General features: G+C 53.6%; 1 protein-coding gene across 2 annotated transcripts in view; it reads right to left on the bottom strand.

The window, feature by feature from the left end:
- qsm (Zona pelucida superfamily protein qsm) overlaps positions 1-20,316 on the bottom strand; it is a 31,218-nt gene that overhangs the window by 9,710 nt on the left and 1,192 nt on the right. The window contains exon 1 of one of the 2 annotated variants that reach the window (XM_019844399.2): positions 17,613-17,884. The exons of the other annotated variant lie outside the window; for it this stretch is intronic. Coding sequence (XP_019699958.1) covers position 17,613 — 1 coding nt within the window. The 5' untranslated portion in view covers positions 17,614-17,884. Of the gene's footprint in view, positions 1-17,612; positions 17,885-20,316 lie in introns of those variants that run through there. 2 annotated transcript variants of the gene reach the window in all.

Genomic DNA, 20,316 nt, shown 5'->3' with positions numbered 1-20,316 from the left:
CTCGCTGCGCTCGCGATTGCGCTCGCGGGATTAGCAGGTACAGGCGTCTGACAGGCGTTGATCAAGTCCTCGGCGAGCTGCGCTCTCGCATGGACGGCTCCGCCGACGATAGGGAGACCGATGGAGATCGAAGTGACACGAACGATAAAGCAGGATCGTCTGCGGTATTTTAACGGGATCGTGAGCGAGCGAGAGCGCGAGAGCGCGCGCGCGCGCGCGCACGCACGTGGCTTTTTCGTCGGAACGATGAAAAAGAGAGAAAGATCGAATCTCTCTCGTGAGATTCTCTTTTCGATCGTTATCACCACGCAGTCGCGTCACGCACGAGCCGGCCGCCGACGGCCAGGATGACACGACCAGGACGCAGCGATGCTCGCGCCAGAGAGCAGGCTCTCTTTCGCCTTCCCCTTCGCCTTCGCCTTCGCCTTTGCCTTCGCATCCGTTCAAATTGTTCCGTCCGTTTAATATGCGCCGGCTCGTTTTCATCAGCATACCCGCCTCGCGCCAGGTGAAGCTTCGAGCTCGGCACCACGGACTCTCCCTCTCTCTCCTCCCCTCTCCCTCTCTCTCTCTCTCTCTCTTTCTCTCTCGAGCGAGCGACGAGACGCGCGACGTCGTCTCGGCCTTTTCTTCACCTGCGCGCCGCGCCGGCGGAAAGAGTCGTTTTCCACTTTCGTTCCTCTCGCGGCCCGTCACCTTTGACACGATACGTGCCGCGAATTAATGACTTCCCCTGCGCTCGTCACCCAGCCGTCCCGCCAGTGCGTACGCTTATCTAGGCGGGCTTTATGCATGTCCGTCAGTCGGCCCATCCCGCGCGCGCGCGCGTGTGCGCAGTTAACGCGTAAATTACGTGACTGCGCAGCGTGTCGCTTTTAAACATCCCCACGAAGCCACGGCGGTCTTTTCCATTAGCAAGTTTAAGCGCTCGCGAAGGTAGCGCGCGCTCGAACCGCGGCTGATCTTCTGCCGATCTCGAGGAAAGAGGTCCGTGACCTTAGCTTCCCCCCGCGCGCCTGCGCCGCGCTCTCCACCACCGGCCTGGCTACCACTCTTCTTCTACTTCTTCTTCTTCTTCTTCTTCTTCTTCTTCTTCTTCTTCTTCTTCTTCTTCTTCTTCTTCCTCCTCCTCCTCCTCCTCCTTCTCCTCCTGCTTCTCCTCCCCCTCCTGCTTCACCGTCTCTCGTCCTCGTCTTCTTCGTCTTCTTTATCTTCCCTCACCCACCGTCCTTCCCTTCTTCCTTGCGTCCGACATGGCGGCGTTCTTCCATGGCGTGGTCACCGCGTGTTCGAAAGTCGCGGCGATCCGGTGGCGAAAGAGCGCGGCTTCCGCGTCTTCATTGTTCTGCTCTCGAGCAATGGGATTAACCTGCTAAATTGAGAACTATCGAGTGTCTGGGAAGAACGACACGGAGCGACTAAGGAAGCGACTAGTCGCTGCAGGAATCTTAACGACGATGTAAACTCCGTCTCTCTCGCCTCTCCCGCTTGTCTGCTTGCGCGCCGGGGAGCTCTTCAGAATTCAAGAACGTGGCTCGTCAAAGTGACTTTCTTCATCTCTTCAGCACGATCATCCTACCAGTAGTACCTCCGCCACGTCCGCGTCCGCGGACGCGAAAGATCGATTAAGCCCAAGACTGAAATTAACCGACGTTGATGAGATCGCGGCTGAATCAATCAAAATATGTCGGCGCAGAGTGGAACGCCCTTCGCGTATTATTTTCCGCCCCGATCCGCGCATCTCACCCGCCTCGTATTATCCTCGTCCGAGATTATTCGCGCCGCTACTACGCTCACATACTATCGAGCGTAATTATCAGCTTCAAATGTGGTGCACTCGCTAATCCCTCGATCTCGGCCGAGGTCCGTGAACCTGACCCTCCTCTCTCTCTCTCTCCCCCCTCCCCCGTCCCCCTCCTCCCCCGCGCTTCTTTTCTTTCCACGTCTGCCTCTCTCGTCCCTTATTATTCGACGCTTCTTATTTCTTCCTGCGCTCTTCTTCCACCATTAAACTTAAGAAGATACTACATACACCTCCCTCCGGTCCTCCCGCGCTGCTGTTCCTGGGAGAGTTCCGCTTCTCTCTCCTTCTCCTCTTCTTTTTCTTCCTCCTTCGCTTCTCCTTCTTCCTTCCTCTCTCTCTTCTCTTCGCCTGTACAATACGCTGCGCTACGCCGCCGCGGTCATCCCCCATCGTCTTGCGCGCTCTCTTCGACGCGCCTCTTTCAACTTACAAGATTAAGATTTCCGCAAGATAACCGATAATGACCTCCCGACTGACGCGGAAGGTCCGTGACCTTCGGCGGTCTTGCCTCTTCGCGTACCTTCAACGCGCGACCCTCGCCTTTTTACACGCTCGCTCCCGAGTCCATTCGTCATAGGCGTACTTCGTAGACGATCAATTTCCCGCCGATTTTCCACCCGACCTGCCTTCGTGCCCGCTTCGTGCATGCTCGCCGCTTCCTTCTTTATCCCCCCCGACGCGATTTTCGCCCGTCGAGCTTACGTCGAGCCGCCCGCGCCGTTTTACTTTCATTTTTGCTTTCCCGTTAACGCGCCTAAATCCTCTCAAGAGTAACGAGTCCGTCGAGTGCGCCATCGCGCCGCGCCGCCGCACGGTCGTTTTCAATTCGAGCCAGCGAGCGAAAGAAACTTCTTCTCGAAGATAGAACGGATTCGACGATAACGATCTGATTCTGAGAGCAGTAGAGCGCTCGGTAGAATACTCGAGAGAGATCTTGCCTCCCTTTCGCTCGGGCCGACGGCCCGCGGCCGCTCCCAGCCCCTTCGCGCAGCTTCCCATTTTCCGTTCAACTTTCCGTAATGATAAAACCAGAAATCGACCGCTCGGTGACCGGTTTCACCGGGCGATAACACCACCCTGTCTCTCTCGGCGCCGTCGCCGACTCGGCATTTTATTTCCCCACGGCGTAACGCGGGATTCGCGAGCTGCTACCTTGTTGCGTGCCGCTACCGCCGAGATAAAGAAGAAGAAGAAGAAGAGGAAGAAGGGGAAGAAGAAGAAGAAGAAGAAGAAGAAGAAGAAGAAGAAGAAGAAGAGACGAGGCGGCAGCAGCAGCAGCAGAAGCGGAGTAAATTGCGCCAATTTACGATCGTCAAAATTACAATAATTTGTGGCCATTACTGCGAAGTGTTAAGATGAGAACCGAGATGAATAATTACGCTCCCGCGCGCTTGCGTTTCTGGCTGCCGCGAGGATCGAACGCGCGCGAGGATCGGCGGTCCTACGTGCGATGCTACGGAGCAGCAGATTTCGCTGGGATTTTTCCTCCGGACTCTGGGCGAAAATCAACGCGTACGCTGCCTGCTTATTACTACTTGCTATCGCTGCCACCGACCGCTCGTTTATCGTCGGAAGCGACTGAACGGGAAGCAACGCGGGAGAAGAACCGGGGCAGCGCGGTGCCGAATCGCTCTCGGGCCCGCAAACATTCGCATCGGGACTGACACACGCGCACGCGAAATAGTTGCTCTCGTTATGACAGCGGCACCGGCGCTATCGCGATAATAATACCCATGTGAAAAGTTGGGGCCCCTCATTATCAAAATTTGAAAAAAATGATTAGAGTTGTCGATCGGTTTTGGAAATAGTTCTGGCGTTTTAGCGTTTAAGCGGTCAAGAAGGCAATTGAAAAAAGGGGGGGCCAACTTCACAAAACCGTCCACTTTAGCGAGCTAGAACTCTTTCATTTCCGCTCGAATCGATTCAAGTCACGAAGAAAATCGATAGAACTCTTCGGGGGGGGGGAGGGGGGCACCAGAACTCTCAAGAAATGGATCGATTTTCGAAAAAAAATTTTCTCCTAATTGGACTTGGAAAATTCGGCATCGACGATATTCTGATGAGCTAGAACTCTTTCATTTCCGCTCGAATCGATTCAAGTCACGAAGAAAATCGATAGAACTCGGTTTTGGGGGGGGGGGAAGGGGGGCACCAGAACTCTCAAGAAATGGATCGATTTTCGAAAAAAAATTTTCTCCTAATTGGACTTGGAAAATTCGGCATCGACGATATTCTGATGAGCTAGAACTCTTTCATTTCCGCTCGAATCGATTCAAGTCACGAAGAAAATCGATAGAACTCTTTGGGGGGGGGAAGCGGGGCACCAGAACTCTCAAGAAATGGATCGATTTTCGAAAAAAAATTTTCCAAGTTCGATTAGGAGAAAATTTTTTTTCGGAAATCAGTCAGTTTCTTTAGAGTTCTGGTGGCCCCCCGAAGAGTTCTATCGATTTCCCTCATGACTTGAATCGATTCGAGCGGAAATGGAAGAGTTCTAGCACGCTAAAATGGACGGTTTTGTGAAGTTGGCCCCCCCCCCTTTTTTCAATTGCCTTTTTGACTGCTTAAAACGCCAGAACTATTTCTAAAACCGATTGAGAACTCTAGAACTCTTCGGGGGGCAACTAGAACTCTAATCATTTTTTTCAAATTTTCATAATGAGGGGCCAGTTTCACATAGGTGATAATAATCCGTCAATTCTCCGTGTCCGAAAGCGAATGATGTCAGGCAACGGTAACTGGGTTTGACAGGAAGAGAGGATTTCACGGTATGTTACATATATTGCGGTAATCAATTAGCGCACTCGCGGGGGAGGGAGTTGAAACGCGTAGACACGCGTTCCGGTCGATGGATAACGGTACCAGAGCGCGGATGATCCTTATCTGAGGAAAGGCGTGTTTTCTCGTTATTGCCTGTTTTCTGCGGCCTGTTTTTCCGATGACCTTCATCTCGATCCCGACGCGAGTGCTCGCTCGCTTTGATGCTACCGTCGCACACTGATCCCCCGGGAGATACGTACGTTGTTTTAAAAGTCTCTACAAATCTCAATGAATCTTCAACTGTTCTGTTTTTTAAACGTTCATCAGTGAATTTGTAACAAATTACACGAGCTCGATTTTCGATTAGACATTCGAGAAATTGTTTGTCTAATCGAAAATAAAAATTTCAACCAAATGTTGAACAACCTTCCATGATTATTTCGGACTATTTCGGAAGATTTTCCACGGTTGAACAGACTGTCGCAGAAAAATGCTTTTCCAACGTGAAAAATCAAGATGGCGGGCCAAGATTTGAAAACAAACTTTTTCAAATAATTTGTCTAAGCAATCATTGTTTGAAAAAATTTGAAAAATAATATTTGTGCACCCTTTTTTCATGTTTTAACCCACATTCTCTTTTGCACACTTACGAGATTCATTTAAGCATGGGCATTAATGTTTTATCGGTCCATCGACCTCATTTACCGTATTGGTAAATCGTTCTCTTTCTACAGCAGTTTTCTGCAGTATACTATTTTATCCTCGATCAGCTTATAATTTAAACAGATATGTCGTCAAATAACAAAACTGTACAATTTCGACAATTTATTGAAAAATATAATTGTTATGTATAATTGTTTCTCCCCGAGCGCATATTCGTTTTCAGCGTCCCCGTATACGTATTTTTTTGCAAATTTACCTAATTTTGATATTTTGTGTCCGCCATCTTAGCTCGCCATTTTGATTTTTCACGCTGGAAAAGCATTTCTCTGCGACAGTCTGTACAACCATGGAAAATCTTTCGAAATAGTCAGTATCACGGAAGGTTGTTCATCATTTGGTTGAAATTTTTACTTTTGATTAGACAAACAATTTCTCGAATGTCTAATCGAAAATCGAGCTCGTGTAATTTGTTACAAATTCACTGATGAACGTTTAAAAAACAGAATAGTTGAAGATTCATTGAGATTTGAGATTTGTACAGACTTTTGAAACAACGCATCTCCCAGGGGATCAGTGTGCGTCGTCGCGGAGGAATTGTGCACTTCGACAATTCGACGATTCGAGAATTCGAGGCAGGAGGGATCGAATCGAATGCCTGTGTTACGTTATTTCGTACACGTGATCGCCATGAGTTCATTTCAATCGCAAACACGTCACCCGAGGGTGACCAGCACTTTTCTTCATCTTCATTAATCGGACGAGGAAGAGATGTAGTTCTGAACGTCCGGGTCCGAATCCCCGATACATGTTCGCGTCTTTATTTATTCAAGTAACCAGGAGAGCCGCTTTTTGTTTCAGATCTAACGGAGGTCGTGGTCGCACGATGGACGCAGTTCCCGGGAAATGCAGTTTCGGTGGATGCGCATGCCGTACCGGAGGATCCGGTTCGAGCCGAGCAGGATCGAGACTCGAAGGTAGGTTCGCAAATTTTCCATATTTTTGCATTGTGAGTTTTCTGCGATCAAAAACCGAGACACGGTGGTCTGGATAAAAATCTTTCAATTAGCGACAACGGTCGCCAAGGATTCACACGCGCATAACTATGAGTATTTTCTCTCTCTCTCTCTCTCTCTCTCTCCCCCTCTCTCTCTCTCTCTCTCTCTCTCTCTCTCTCTCTCTCGTCAAGCCGTAGATCATTATATCCAATCGGCAATGATACATCGTTTGTTGCAGAGCTGCGGCAGAACGCGGTCTTCCGGTCTTCTCGGTGAGTGGAACGCAAAGATTTACGTTGGCGGGTTTATTGCTGATTGATATTTACAAAAAAGTCAACGCGACTGACGTGAAAGATTTAAGGGTGAATGGCGCGTATTTCAAGGGGGGACAGCGCCTTATTTGTATCGCCTAGTATCGAGGAGAGACGCTAAGGGCAAGGAGAGAGAGAGGGAATACCGAACGAGCGTCGGCAAGATTTTCGCACGTAACGCTCAAGACGACGCGCGTCGAAATATACGATGCAGGAAACGCCTCTTGCGAGTGTGTTTGTCCTGTTGAAGTTATCGGTCAGCGTTATCTATCGCGGATTAGCCGTTAGACCGCCGACGCGAACCGGATCGATAGCGGTGCAGAAATAGAAACATAGTGAACGCGAGTGGCGCGAGCGACGCGCAATCCTGCCTATAATGGCAGAAACGCGCTCCGATGTTTACCTCGGACCACAATTACGGTAACTAAATATTATCGCTCTGTTTCGCGCTGTAATTGCAAAAGAATGAAGAGGAGAAACGAGAGGAGGCTGTGTGCCGCCCGTTGTAAAGCGCAGTCGACGTACGGATAATATTGCGAGAGAGCGTATTCATTCCGCGGCCACGCGGAAATTTATGCAAACGGCAGCGAGAGAGCCAAGTGAGAGATACGTTAATCCGGCTCCATTCCGGCCGCCATTGGCGGTTCTGCTTCTTATTTACTCTCTCGCTGTGCGTGCGCGGCTTTCGAAAGAATCTAAAAGCTCCCCGCGTCATTAAATGATATGCCTCCGCGTGGCGTAATTATGAACGCTGCACATTAATCGGTATAATTTCGCGGCCGCCGCCGCCGCCGCCGCCGCTGCCACCCCGCTCTCCTCCGCGCGGTTCTCGCGCGCAGTCGCGGCGCAAAAATCGCGTAATCGCACACCGGATCTCGTTTCGTACTTTTATTCTACGATCCCATTGAACGAACCGTGTATGCTCCACTTAAGCGGCACGCAAGCATTCCCCCTCCCCCGTTCACCACCACCACCACCACCACCACCACCACCACCTCCCCTTGATCCGTCTTGAAAAGGAGATCGCTCTATTGAAACTTTATCGGCTAATTACCGTGCAATCGGAAGCTGCTGCTGCCGCTCAATAATATTTGCGATCCGCGCGGCGCGCGTGAACTCTTTTCTCGCGCTGATTTTATCGCGCACGTCGTTGATTGCGCCGCGTATGAGAAATATTACTCGCCGCGCGTTAGCGCGTTCTCATGCTGCTCCCAATCCACCGGGGGGACGCGGACGCGGCTCCATCGAGGAGAGCTCCGTCCATCGGGAGAATCGCAAAGAGAGCTGCTCGTCGAGAGCGCTCTCGCGCGTTATCGCGCGGACGCGCGGGCCGTCGGAGCGACGATCGCTCGCCGGCCGCGGTATAACAGGATCGAAAGTTCTCTTAATCGATGCGAGGCAGGTTACGTCGGAGCCTGATAAAGGAGGAGCACGGGCGGAATAGCGCGGTAACGGTGATTCCATCCCGCATGGGCTGTGTGCTGGCTATGCCATGCCATGCGGCGATATGCGCGCGCAATACCGCGCCGCGATTACGCGAATCGCCGGCGGTAAATCACTGATCATCAGCGATCATTAGCGGTCCGCGATTCCGTCGATCGAAACTCGAGGAAACGACGGAATCTCTCGGCATCTCGGCTGCCGGCGCGGCGCGGCGCGACGCACCGACCGACGGACGGACCGACGAGTCGTTTACGGCGGCGGTACAGATCGCCGTGGATTAGAGCACGGGGGGAGCATAAGGCACGTACGTCGATGGGTATCTGCTTGCTGCCTTCCTGGATATTTTCCCTGCCGACTTCCTGGAGTCCTCCGCGAGTGGGCTATTATACGCCGCAGGTGGATGATGTTTCGGTTTCGCGCGATCGGACTGACACGCCCTGATGACTCCGCGCGGCTCCTCCGCGGACGCGAGGCTGTCTACGAGCGACCCCTCTCGGATGTTGCGGTTTCGCGAGACTAATTGTCCGAGCGGAGGATTTCGAATGAGAGGGATAAAAGTGAAAGCACACTCTTTTAATTGTTCCCGACGACACGAAAAGGTAAAGGAGAAACAGATGCAGCAACGTCGAGTCGAGTCGAGTCGAGTTTTCTTTATCCTTTCTCTAACGCGGACGCTTCATCCCGCTCGAGTCATCTTTCGCTCGGATTTGTGAGACGTCCCGGGAACGCGGGACGTTGACTTTGCCAACCGTGTACAGTTCGCGCGCGTCCGTTGTGTGCGTCCGTCGCACGTTATAATTTTTATTTTTAAGATGGACACACGCGCGCGCGCGCGAGAGAGAGAGAGAGAGAGAGAGAGAGAGAGAGAGAGAGAGAGAGAGCAAAGAGAATCGCGTGACAAGCGCGAGGCGCGTCCGGTGACGGTAATATAATCCGAGATATCACGGGATGTCGAGGCGGCAAGAGTGGATCGGTGGAACGGCTACGGAAATCGTAGGCGAGCGATTTCCTTTAAAAGTACCGCCAGCGGAATTCGGAGTCTTGTCTCGCATCGGCGTTCATATCGGCGCTACTGTTCGCGTTCCTGTCGCGAGTGTAATCGATGGCGCGGAAGCGATCGATCGTGCGTCACATACCGAACCTCTCGCGGAAGCTGAGCCGGTGAATCCGCGCGCGCGGCGAGAGGACGGGCAAAGCGGACAGGTGAAATCGGAGGAATCTCCAGGTAGCGGCGGGTTCGAACCTGAGACGAGCGCTGTCCGACTCGAACGATTCGCCGAACAATGCCAGCAATCTCGACGGAAAATCGCCGCTTCCTTCCCGCAGTTTTATTCGACTTCGGGTCGAGCGACCCGAACGAAAGTCAAGTCGCCGCTCTGAATTTATCCTTTCGCGAAAAGACAGAAGAACTTTCGCACGGCTTATTTACAACGTCACGCGCACCAGGATGCACGTTACCGCGTTACGCGCGTTTTCGGTAATCTCGAGGACGATTAAGTCGGCGAGCATCCTGCCGCGCGGCCGCGCGCGATTATTTAAACAATTTTACGGCTCGGCACGCCGGCGCATAAAACGTTCACACGTGTCATTACCCGCCGCGCATTGTGCGCTTTCTCGATCTGCATTCCGCGGATGCTATCCGCGAGTCATAATTAATTATGCAAATTTCTCCCGCCGACGGAATCCTGCCGTCGGCGTCCTGCGTCTCGTCCGCGCCACTGTGTGTCGCGGCACACGGAGATCATCGATTATTTATTAGACTCCAATTACTGCGGATTTATGTGATTATACGCCGCGCGTATTTACACATCAGACACACGTCCGCGATTATGCAAAGCTCGCTTTTGAAGGTCGCGCGAGGTCCGCGCGTTGCGTCCCTCTCGTGACACCGCGAGTGATTCGACGTCGCTCACCAACGCCCCTCTTTCTCTCTCCGTTCTCTTTCTCGCGGTTCTCTGTCCCGCGACAATCATCTATTCGCGCGTTACGATCGCTCGAGAACGAGCGCCGGCATCACGCTGGCAAGTGTTGCCCCATAATCACTCGGCTAAAGTCAATTTGCCCGTCGAGGCAAACCCGGCACGCGGTCTGGCTCCTTTGTTATCCTTCGCGCTCGCTTGCACTGTCATCCGGCGCGCTGTGATATCGAATCGAGCGGCCGGGAGTCGGCCTGAACTCGCGACTTCCGGCTGGCTGCTTTGTTACCGCGACCGTGTTAGGCCGAGGTGCGCGGAATACATTTTCCGGAGGATACTCGCGGCGCTATCTGATCGCGGGATTTAATTGTTTCCTCGAGAGTGCTTCTTTCCCGCGCGGAGAGGCGCGTTCGCCGAGGGAGCGGAGCGCGCGCTTCACAACGCTGTTCACGTGTTTTGTGTTGCGCCGCTATGAAAATATAACAGACGAATTATCCGGCGAGCACTCCGCGAGCTGTCCTCGTTAGCTTTTACTTTTCCACGCTGCGCACGCCAATGCTATACGCACGCGGACGCTCTGCACCGCATTCAGCGACGAGACGTCGTTCGTCATTTTGCGAAGCGCGATAAGTCGTGTTTCTCGCCAACTTCTCGAGAGAGAGAGAGAGAGAGAGAGAGAGAGAGCCCACGACGCGACGCGACGCGTCGCTCGATTGATCGATCGGCCGATCGATCCGTCGCGGTGGTGAGACGACTTTTCTCTTCCTTCACGCTCGTTTAATCACCGCCGGTCTAATTGGCCGGCGTGCGATAGTTAAGCGAGAGCAGAATGCGGATAAAACACGCACAAATGAGGCCGCGCGGAGGCGAAGTCCGATGGAATAACGATAACACGCGAGAATAATTAGCGGGTGTGAATCATGAGAGAGCAGATGAAGAAAAGGGAACGCGATTACGACGAATAAGTCAAGCGAGCAGACGGCTAGACGGTGCGCGCGTTTCGCGCGGTGGCCGCTCACGAGGGCCGCGTATCCGCGAATGCACGCGGCCGAGCAGGTGCGAATGACGAACGATGAGAGTAATTACAGGTGATAAAGTGAAATGACACAGGCCGCGTATGAGGACGGCGCGACACTCGGACGACGTTCTTTTAAGTTCCATCACGGTCATCCGTCTCGCGATAATCAATAGGCACTCCGATAGCTTCTCGCGGAAAATAGATTCGTTCGCGGTATCATCCTCTGCGTGCGTGTGTGTGTGTGTGTGTGTCGTCTCGGCGCTGTTATTAAATTATTAAATCAGGTGCGCGGTAATCGAGCTCGAGCATCGCGAGCTCGCGTCATTCCGTAATTTTCTCCTTCTCTCCATCCTCTGTCCTACTCTCCGCCCCCCCCCTCCCCTCCCCCACTCACCATCCCGAGTATCACCGTTGCGGTGTGCGAAGCGCCCGATAAAAGCTCGTTCGTGCGATGATCAGCGCGGCGGCAACGACCAGCGATTTTTCGCGATCGCGCGCTCACAAGCGCTCGCAAGACGACGGCCTTGACGCGAGCGGTTCTACTTTTACTTGCGGCCGCCGCAGTTCGGAGATTACGTGTTTTACGAGATCCGCCTCTGGCTTCCTTATTAAACGCCGCGCGCGATTATTCCCTTCGTTAGCATTAATTTCCGATTAATCCGCGAATTTATCGCTCGGCTGCTCGAAATAGTTGCGGCGCGCGCGCGCGCGCGCGCGCAACCATCGCCGCCCGCCCGGATCGCGAATATACTCGCGTCCTCGGGAGCGTGTTCGTCGGAAATTTATTCCGCAAACACAGTGGATCGCGGCGCGATGATTTCTCCGCGAGTTCTCCCTCCCCCCCTCCCCCCCTACCCTCCGCCCCGGCTTAATGCATCGCTGTTACTCGCGTATGAATGCTAATGGCTGGAGCGAGTAACCGAGTTAATAGCTCGTTGAATCGAATACAAACGCGAACACGAAACCGCGAACATCCATCCGCCTTTTCCGCCTCCGCTGCCTGCCGCGGCCAATCCGTCGCTCGCGATTAATCGAACAATCGAAACCGCGTACAATCGAGCGTACAATCCCAACTTCACTCGGACGTAACCCCCGGCTTTCGTTCTCGCCGCTCGTGGTGTGTAATACCGTCTTTATTGATAAACCGGCAATGAGTAGCGGATTTCGTGGATTGTCGGCTGCGGCATCCGGAGGGGAAAAAAATCAGGAGGAGAGAAAGATCGTGTATGATTGATGATTAGCTGATTATACGCGTGTCTAATGACGAAGTTCGCGTGTAACCTGCGGTTCGCCGCTCGCCCGGAATCATTATCAATCATGGAAGAGAACGCACCAGACAGAGAGGAAGGGTGAGTGAGAGAGAGAGAGAGAGAGAGAGAGAGAGAGAGAGAGAGAGAGAGAGAGAGAGAGAGAGAGAGAGAGAGAGAGAGAGAGAGAGAGAGAGAGAGAGAGAGACAGCTAGCGAAGGGCGCAGGGAGAAAATGGCGATTTATACGAGTTAGTTCTTTTGCCGAGGATCCGGCGCGAGTCCGGCCGAGGAAAGTAGCAGGATAACGCTCGGTGATGAATGACGTAATTTCGTAGAGCAAACAATTTAGTTCCGCGTGTCACTCGTTGCATATATTGCAAGCGATGCCACGTGCGGCGGGACACCGCGGAAAGGCGGAAAGATTTTTCGATACGCGCCCCGCGGCGCGTAGTTCTCGTCGCGCGTTTCCGCTCGCAGCTGTGGAACGTCATCAGGAGACTCGACGAGGTAGACGGGGGAGCAGCAGCCCCGACATCTCGACATCGCCCATCTGGGACGGGTAAGCCTTCACGCTCGAGCCTTCGCTCACGGATACATAAACACACGAAATCTCTTCGTCTTCCGCTGCGTCGTACGCACGAAGTCGTTAAGGCAAGACCGCTGGCCCGCCTCGACGCACTTTGGACCACCCGGCGCGTGAAACCGCCGCGAACTTCCGCATTCCTCTTCCGCGACAATGGGCCGACGCTTTGCGCTGGTCCAATTACCCCGCGAGAGATTAATTAGCCTCCGATTCACAGGAGAGAACTCAACAGCCGGGGAGGCCGGCTGGCTCCCCTCCCCCCTCCGGGGAAAAGTGCGCGTAACCTGCGCGGCGAGCGTAATCTCCCACGCGTGCGACCGATAATTTTGCGCGCGTTATTGGGAGCCGCGAGAGGAGGATTGCGAGAGAAGCGCGCTGCTTCGACGTTGCAAAAGTGCGTTCGTTAGCGCGAGATTGCGGGCAAATTTGCTCGCGGTGCGCGGCCGCTCGCGCTCGTCGTCTTCAGGTACGCACGAATGCACACGTTGCGCGTATCCGTAGCGCGGCTACGGGTGACACGCGTGTGCACGAGTGGTCCGACCGGTATCCGCCATATTTGGCTGCGGCCCTACACACACACACATACACGCACACACGTGTAAAGTACAGACGTAGAAACTCCCGGGAGAAGAGGTCATGCTCACGAAAGATATCGGCGCGAAGATACGAGATAGGCCGCAGGGCGATGACTCGACGACGAGGACGCCTCGGGAGGACCGGCGGGAATAATGGCATTTTTTGTTCCCGCCGCTCCTTGTAATTATTGAACACATTCTGCCGTCGCGAAATTACACATTCGTATTTATAAACAGCATTCCGCGGGAATTCTCCAGCGGACAAATCGGCGGCGCGGCGCGGAGAGAAAAACACGGACGCACGCGTGTCGCGAGACAAGGCGCGTTGTTAGCGGATGGTAATTTGTGTGTGCCGCGCACGATGGAGCCGTAGTAATTTGTACAATATTATAAAGTCTGAATTGTTGACGATGTCTCGCTCTCTCGCGAGACATGATTTACGCGCGAGGCCGCATTTCGCAGGCGGTCGCGCGCGCGCGCGCGCGCGCGTGTTCCTCGCGGCCGGATAAAGTTTTGTGATGTAATTAGCGGCCATCGGCGAGCCGGCGCGGCAGGCAGAATTCCTCGCTCGCGGCACCGAGAGAAACGGGGATTGTGTAAAAAAGGCCAAGTTTATGAGGCTTAGTAGCCTCGGATGTTAGCCCCGGCGCGATCATTAAAACGCGCGCGATCAACGGTCCAGCTATGGGCCGACCGATGCTGGAGCTCTGGGTGGGTCGTCGCCATTCACAAAGCCGTGGCAAAAATTATGTGTCAGGGTTCAAGACCCCGGCTTCTCCTCTCCGCGCGGATGATGTCACGTGGACATAACTGTTCGAGGCGCGTCTCCTCCTTCGACGCGTGTGACTTACGCAAAATCGAACGCTCACCCCGTCACTTGAGGACGCCGCTTGACAGGCGCGTTCGACAGGCGCCGATATTAACTTCCTCCCCCCCTCCCCTCCCCCCTTCCCACTCCTCGAGAGGCACTCTTTTCTCGTGTTTCGTACGGTAAAACGCGCACGCGATTATCCTGCGGGCATAATTAATCTGGCGGCTTTGGCGGAGATGGCTCGCGAAATCAGGGTCATCGAGTGGAAGGAGTCGGCCGACGGAGGCGACGAGAGGCGGTAACTCGCGTAGGAAACACGCTAAGTGCCGAAGAAAGCGACTCTTAGCGAGCGCGGGCTTGTTCTGTTCAGTCGAGCCGGCGAAGGAAAAAGATCCCGGCCGATAGCGTGTCTGGATGGACTGGCGGAGAAAAGTGCGGCCGTTACGTTACGTCAAACACGCACGGTAGTGCAGCAACGTCGATTATCTGCTGTATCAGTCTCGCAATCGACCTCGAGATAGATTGCCATCCCAAGCATCCCTTCGATTCCTTCGCGTGATTAATGACATTTTAATAGATCGAGTCACGCTTCTCGTCCCTTCGACGAGCAATCGCCCCCCTCCCCTCCCCTGCCCTGCCCTGCCCTGCCCTGCCCTGCCCTGCCGGCGCTTATCTCGTTTCAGCAACGTCGCCCTTTTATTATGATCTCGTCTAATCCTTTCTATCCAAAGCCGAGAGACACAGACCGAGAAGGAGAGAGGAAGGAGGGGTGAGGGAAACGCCTTTACGGGGGGAACTCTCACGAACAATTACGGATTACTTCGCAAGGAGGAGGGTTCGGATCAAACGGCACGTCGCGACTTTGGACAAAATTTGTTCTCTCAATCGCTGCTCCGAGCTTCTACCTGTTCTTCGACTCGGCAATATTTTTCTTCCTCGCTCTTTTTGTCTGCTCGCTGAGCGACGACGAGATTACGAGAGAGGGCAGAAGAGGAGCCGAGCGATCTCTTACGGCCAGCTCAGTCGGTAATCCGCGTGGCGAGACGACTCAAAGGGCCGCGTCGGCGTCGGGACCTTCGCGAGTCGGGAAAAGTCCATGTCTCTTTACTGGAAACCGGAGCTCGGCCTTTTTGGCCTTTTCTCGCGGCGCGGCGCGGCGCGGCGCGGCGCGGCGGGCGCTCTGCCTCGGCGCTGTCCAACGCGTCCGTGCAGATTGGCAACCGGTTTTCCTATGGCCTCTCCCAGCCGATTCCTCACTCCCACTCTCACTCCCACTTCTGTTTCCCATTCCAGAATCTCGCGTGCATTCTCCATACCCCACATCCTCATCCTCGGCAGTGCCGTAATGCAGCGATGCAACGTCCCACACTCCAAACTCGTGTTTCCCGAAGGACAAGTCGTTAAACGTATCTCACATTCTAAGGACGACGCGCGCGCGAAGACGCAGAGAGCGCGATTCGCTGATTTTTATGCCCCCCGCCCTGGAGAGTCTGGCTGGTAGAGAGAGGTAGAGAGAGAAAGAGAGAGAGAGAGAGAGAGAGAGAGAGAGAGAGAGAGAGAGAGAGGAGACACCGCTGAGAGAAGCGAGAACACGTCCACCATTTTATCCTCGATGAATTCGGCGTTTCGGCGGAACTCGCGTCTCCACGTCGTCCGCGAGGGTACACGTGCCCAAAGCGGGATTTCACCCCCCCCCTTCCCCACCCCGCGACCTCCAGGAAGGACAAGCTCGAGACTCGGCACTCCGACGGAGGGCTTGCGGCTTCCTGGCTACGCAACTGGCTGTGATCCTCGTTGCTCTCATTATTCCTCATTCCTCGCCGCGCGTATTCCAGCGCGGAGCGCAGGGACGAGAGCCGGTCCAACTGTTTCGCCCTACCGCCCCCCCCCCCTCCCCCCCGTGCGCTCGGCTCGGTGCGTATCGAGCTCTCGGTGTGTTTTCGCTTTCTCGTAAAACTCCGTGCGGTTGCAAGGCGCGGTAATGAATAAATCGACTCCGTGACCCCCCGCGCGCGGGAAAAGCTCCAAGCGGCGGTCGTGCGCAAAAAGCGCACTAGGAAGCGGGCAGTCTCGAAACCGCGAGAAATCTCATTATCTCGGAACACGCGCGAGTGTGGCTCGGATGCTTTTTCTCCTCCTCCTCCTCCTCCTCCCCGCCCTGTCTCTTCCTTTTTTTCTTAATAGAGAGCGCGTCAATTTTCTGCACGACTCCATTCTCTTCGCATCGTAGAATCCCCTTTTCTCCTTTTTTCCCAACTTATCCCGCCGACCGTCCCGCGGTATGCGAGGTATCGACTTCGCGGAGAAGCGCGACCGCGAGGCGGCCGGACGACGGAGACCCGCAGGAAGCGGAGCCGTTTCCTTCGCGCGGGATAATTCGCGACTCGCGTCTGCGGCCGAGTAATTAAGACGCGCCGCGTCGCAGACAATAGCAGAGACAGCGATAATATGTACGAGGTTTGATGAAAAAATAACGAGAATTTTGAGATTGCGCGCGCCGTATCTCTGTTTATTCAGTTGATCCTTCTTTCGTGTGCTGGTAGCACTACCAGTGCTACCAGTAATACGTGTCAATTTTCAGGCAGCTGCGACGCTTAGGCCGATATTCATAGTCGAGTCTTATATTTAAGACTGTCTCAAGTTCATCTTCAGATGTTGCACAAATTATTTCATTGGCTACGGGGTATCTGAAAGTGAACTTGAGACGGTCTTAAATATAAGACCTGACTATGAGTACTGGCCTTGGTTTGCGTTTGGCGCGGGCGAATGAGCAAGACGTACTTCAGTGTGTTCAGGCGATTTTTTATGTGTGGCGAAATCAGTGGCGGATCAGAGAGTTTGTCTGAAATTTTGTGTTAAAAACGGAATTAAGTGCAGCGAAGCGTCCGAAATGTTAAAGAAGTCGCCTTTGGCGACGATACTGCGTATGTCACAACCGCGAGTTTATGAATGATACAAACGCTTTCAGGAAGGCCGAGAAGACATCGAAGATGACGCGAGGTCTGGGCGTCCCAGCACGTCCCAGCAGCGATGAAAACCAGTGGAAAAAGTTAAAGAGATTGTGCTTGCTAATAGAAGAATCACCATTAGAGAGGTTGCTGAAGAAATAGGAATTTCACGCGGCTCACGCGAAGCGATTTTTACTAATGTTTCGAACATTAAACGATTTATCCAACAGTTCTTGGCGAAACGCAATCACCGTTGTGATGCCGCAACCACCTTTTTCTCCAGACATGGCTCGCTCCCTCCCTGTGACTTTTTCCTATCTCCCAGACTCAAAAGGACGCCCTCAAAGCACAACGTTTTTCAACAATACGATACTCAAGACGATACCTAAAGAGACCTTCCACCAGTGTTTCTCAAACTACGGAAACTACGTTGGCACAAGTGTCAACAATATCACAGGGGTACTACTCTGAAGGAGATGGGATAAACATTGAAGATTAAGTAAATACTTTCCGAGAAAATAAAAAATTCTCCTTACTTCTTTCGATCAAACCTCGTATAAGGGAACAATACCCTGCGACAAGAGAGTGAGCCACTTGGATCGAATTTCACCTTCTCTTTCCTCGCGATCCTCCCACTCGCAGCGGCCGCTCGGTGTTCGCCGCGCGTATAACCGGATCGCGGTGTTTCAGCGACACGAGGGAGGACAGTGAGTGGAGCGATGTATCGTTCGCTCCACGCTGGATCGGGAACTGGGCTGGTTGGTTAAATAAATAAACAGGCCGAGCGACGCAACGAGAGCGGGCTCTCTTCGCGCGGCCGCGCCGCGCCGCGCCGCGCGACATCGACGAATATAAGACGTGTTTCACACGCTGATGTTTATTCGCCGGAGATCGCCGAGGCCGACTCGGCGATCGAGTCTCGGCGCCGATCGGCGCGTTGTTTGTCCGCGGATACGCGGCTGCGTAAAGAGGCATCGCTAAAGCATGGGCAAACGTTTAATCTCCGATCGTTCGCCCCGAGTCTTTCCCGTTAGCGAGCGTGAGCTACCTCATATTGCACGCATATTGTTCCCCTTTAATTCCCCGGACGGTAGCCAGTGAAGATCCGCCGCGGCGCGGAGGATAGAGGTGGGAATGCACGCGTAATCACAAGCACGGAAAATTGCATTCCTGCTCACCTTCCCTTTCTTTCCGCAGGAGGACTCCTCGCAGAATCCCATTCTCCGTCTCCGGCGTGTCCGCCTTCTCTCCGCGCGCGCGCGCGCGTCCTCCTCATGCATCGGTTCAATTATATCAATTACTGCGAGCCCGGATAATCAATTTCGCCGACTCGCCAATGAGGGGACTCGACGACTACACCTCCCCCGTCCTGGAGCGCGCGCGGCGGTAGCGACGAGATAGAGAGAGAGAGAGAGAGAGAGAGAGAGAGAGAGAGAGAGAGGGAGAGAGAGAGAGAGAGCGAGCGCGCGCGGAAGGAAGTCGATCGCGATCTATTCTATTACGACTCGAGAAATTACAGAACTCGACTCGCGGGAATCGCAATGGCGAAGTAATTGCAAACGGCAGCATTCTCCGCCGCGGCTCTGTCGCGAACTGTTCCGCCGCTCACGCTGTGCCGATCGCGCGGCTGCCGGAGCCTTCGAGTCGATACTACCTCGCGGATACTTCGCGGAATTACTTGAATTATTTTACACGTTACCTAATGTTCTTCGTTGTCCTACGTCCTTGATACATTTACATTTGTATGTATCTCATTAACATATGAATCTCTCGGAGAAAGCGTAGCGTGTTTAGATTCGACTTCTGCACGATCGCAATTTCCGCTTTTTTTTTTCTCCGCGTCGCGATCGCTCCAGATCACGTAACGGCGGACTGTGTAACGTCGTTTTTCTAAGACAAATATAGCCACGGTGATAGCAGGTGCTTTCGATGGAGTCATTGCGTGATTCATCGATGTTTGATCACACACACACACACACACACACAAACGTACACGAATCTTCGCGGAGTAATTATTTTCCGCGCGCGATCTTTCTCTTTCTTCCGTTTACGCAACCTGCCTGCGCAATCGCGCTAATTTCACATTTGCGAAACCGCGTGATTCATTCGACGCGTATCTGCCTGTTATTAAGGTTAATTAATTGTACGTCAACACGAAGGCGCGGGAAACAATCGGAGCAGCCTCGATTCTCAGGCCGATCAGACTTGCAAATCGGCCGCTTCAGCCAACACCGTAATGCACCTAATAACATAACTGAGACGTTCATTTCGCCACGTTCAGTCGCTTCGTTTTATTCATTGACTCTCACACGCGACTATCTGGATCGGGGCTCCTCTTTCTCTCCCGACAATTCGGGCACAGCTCGATCATTCCGTCTCGCTGCCGGCCTCTTGTTTGCTTCCGAGATGGAGGGGGGAGTGGTGGCTCTGTGGCGTAACCCGACGTGTAATTACTATTTATTCTCGCCCTGAGATATCGCGAGTGTCGCGCGGTTTCACTCGCTGACTACGGCCGCTTCTTAATTGCACGTTGTTGCATCAGAGATGATGCCATGCGAGAGCGCGTGCATTGTCTGCAGCTCGCGTGGATTTCACTTCCGAGAGAACCACGGCGGATAAGACGGGGCAGGTATTCCGCATACCTCGCGATATATCGCGTGCCGCTGAACGTCGGGCGTGGGCAACATTTTCTTTCTACCGTTGCTCGGACGCGAACCGAAAGGCGTTTAGCCGCTGAAACGAAGAACCTCGCTTTTCCCGCGGAAAATTCGCAGAATTCGCGGTAGCCGACAACGTCGACGACGGAAAGTTTCTCCCGCTTGCAAAACCGTACCGTCCGACGACCGCATGCACGCATCGCATCGCGCCGCGCCGCGCCGCGCCGCGCCGCGCCGGCTCGCTGTCGTTTCGCCGCGCCGCGGTTACTGTTATTTTTATAAACAGACGGACCGTGAAGAGCCAGTGGAAAAGGAACGTCCACCTGCGTCACAGTAACGAGCTTAAAGTCAGTCATAACGAGTGCGTCGCGCGACGCATGAGAGAGCATCTCAACCTTGACTGGCGCTCAGGCTGACGCGCTGATCCTCGTGATACTTTGTGGCCGTCGCGATCTAGGACATCCTACTTGAGACTGCGCCACACCAGGTGCTTCGAGACCTCACGACCCGCGCGCTCCGAATAGCCCCGATTGTCCACATTATATTATTATTATTATTATTATTATTATCATTATTATTAGCA

This window comes from Harpegnathos saltator, unplaced genomic scaffold (genome assembly GCF_003227715.2).
Source record: "Harpegnathos saltator strain DR-91 unplaced genomic scaffold, Hsal_v8.6 scaffold174, whole genome shotgun sequence".
Classification (NCBI taxonomy): domain Eukaryota; kingdom Metazoa; phylum Arthropoda; class Insecta; order Hymenoptera; family Formicidae; genus Harpegnathos; species Harpegnathos saltator.
The sequence above is the reverse complement of the archived record's forward strand: the minus strand, read 5'-3'. Positions and strand labels throughout refer to the sequence as shown.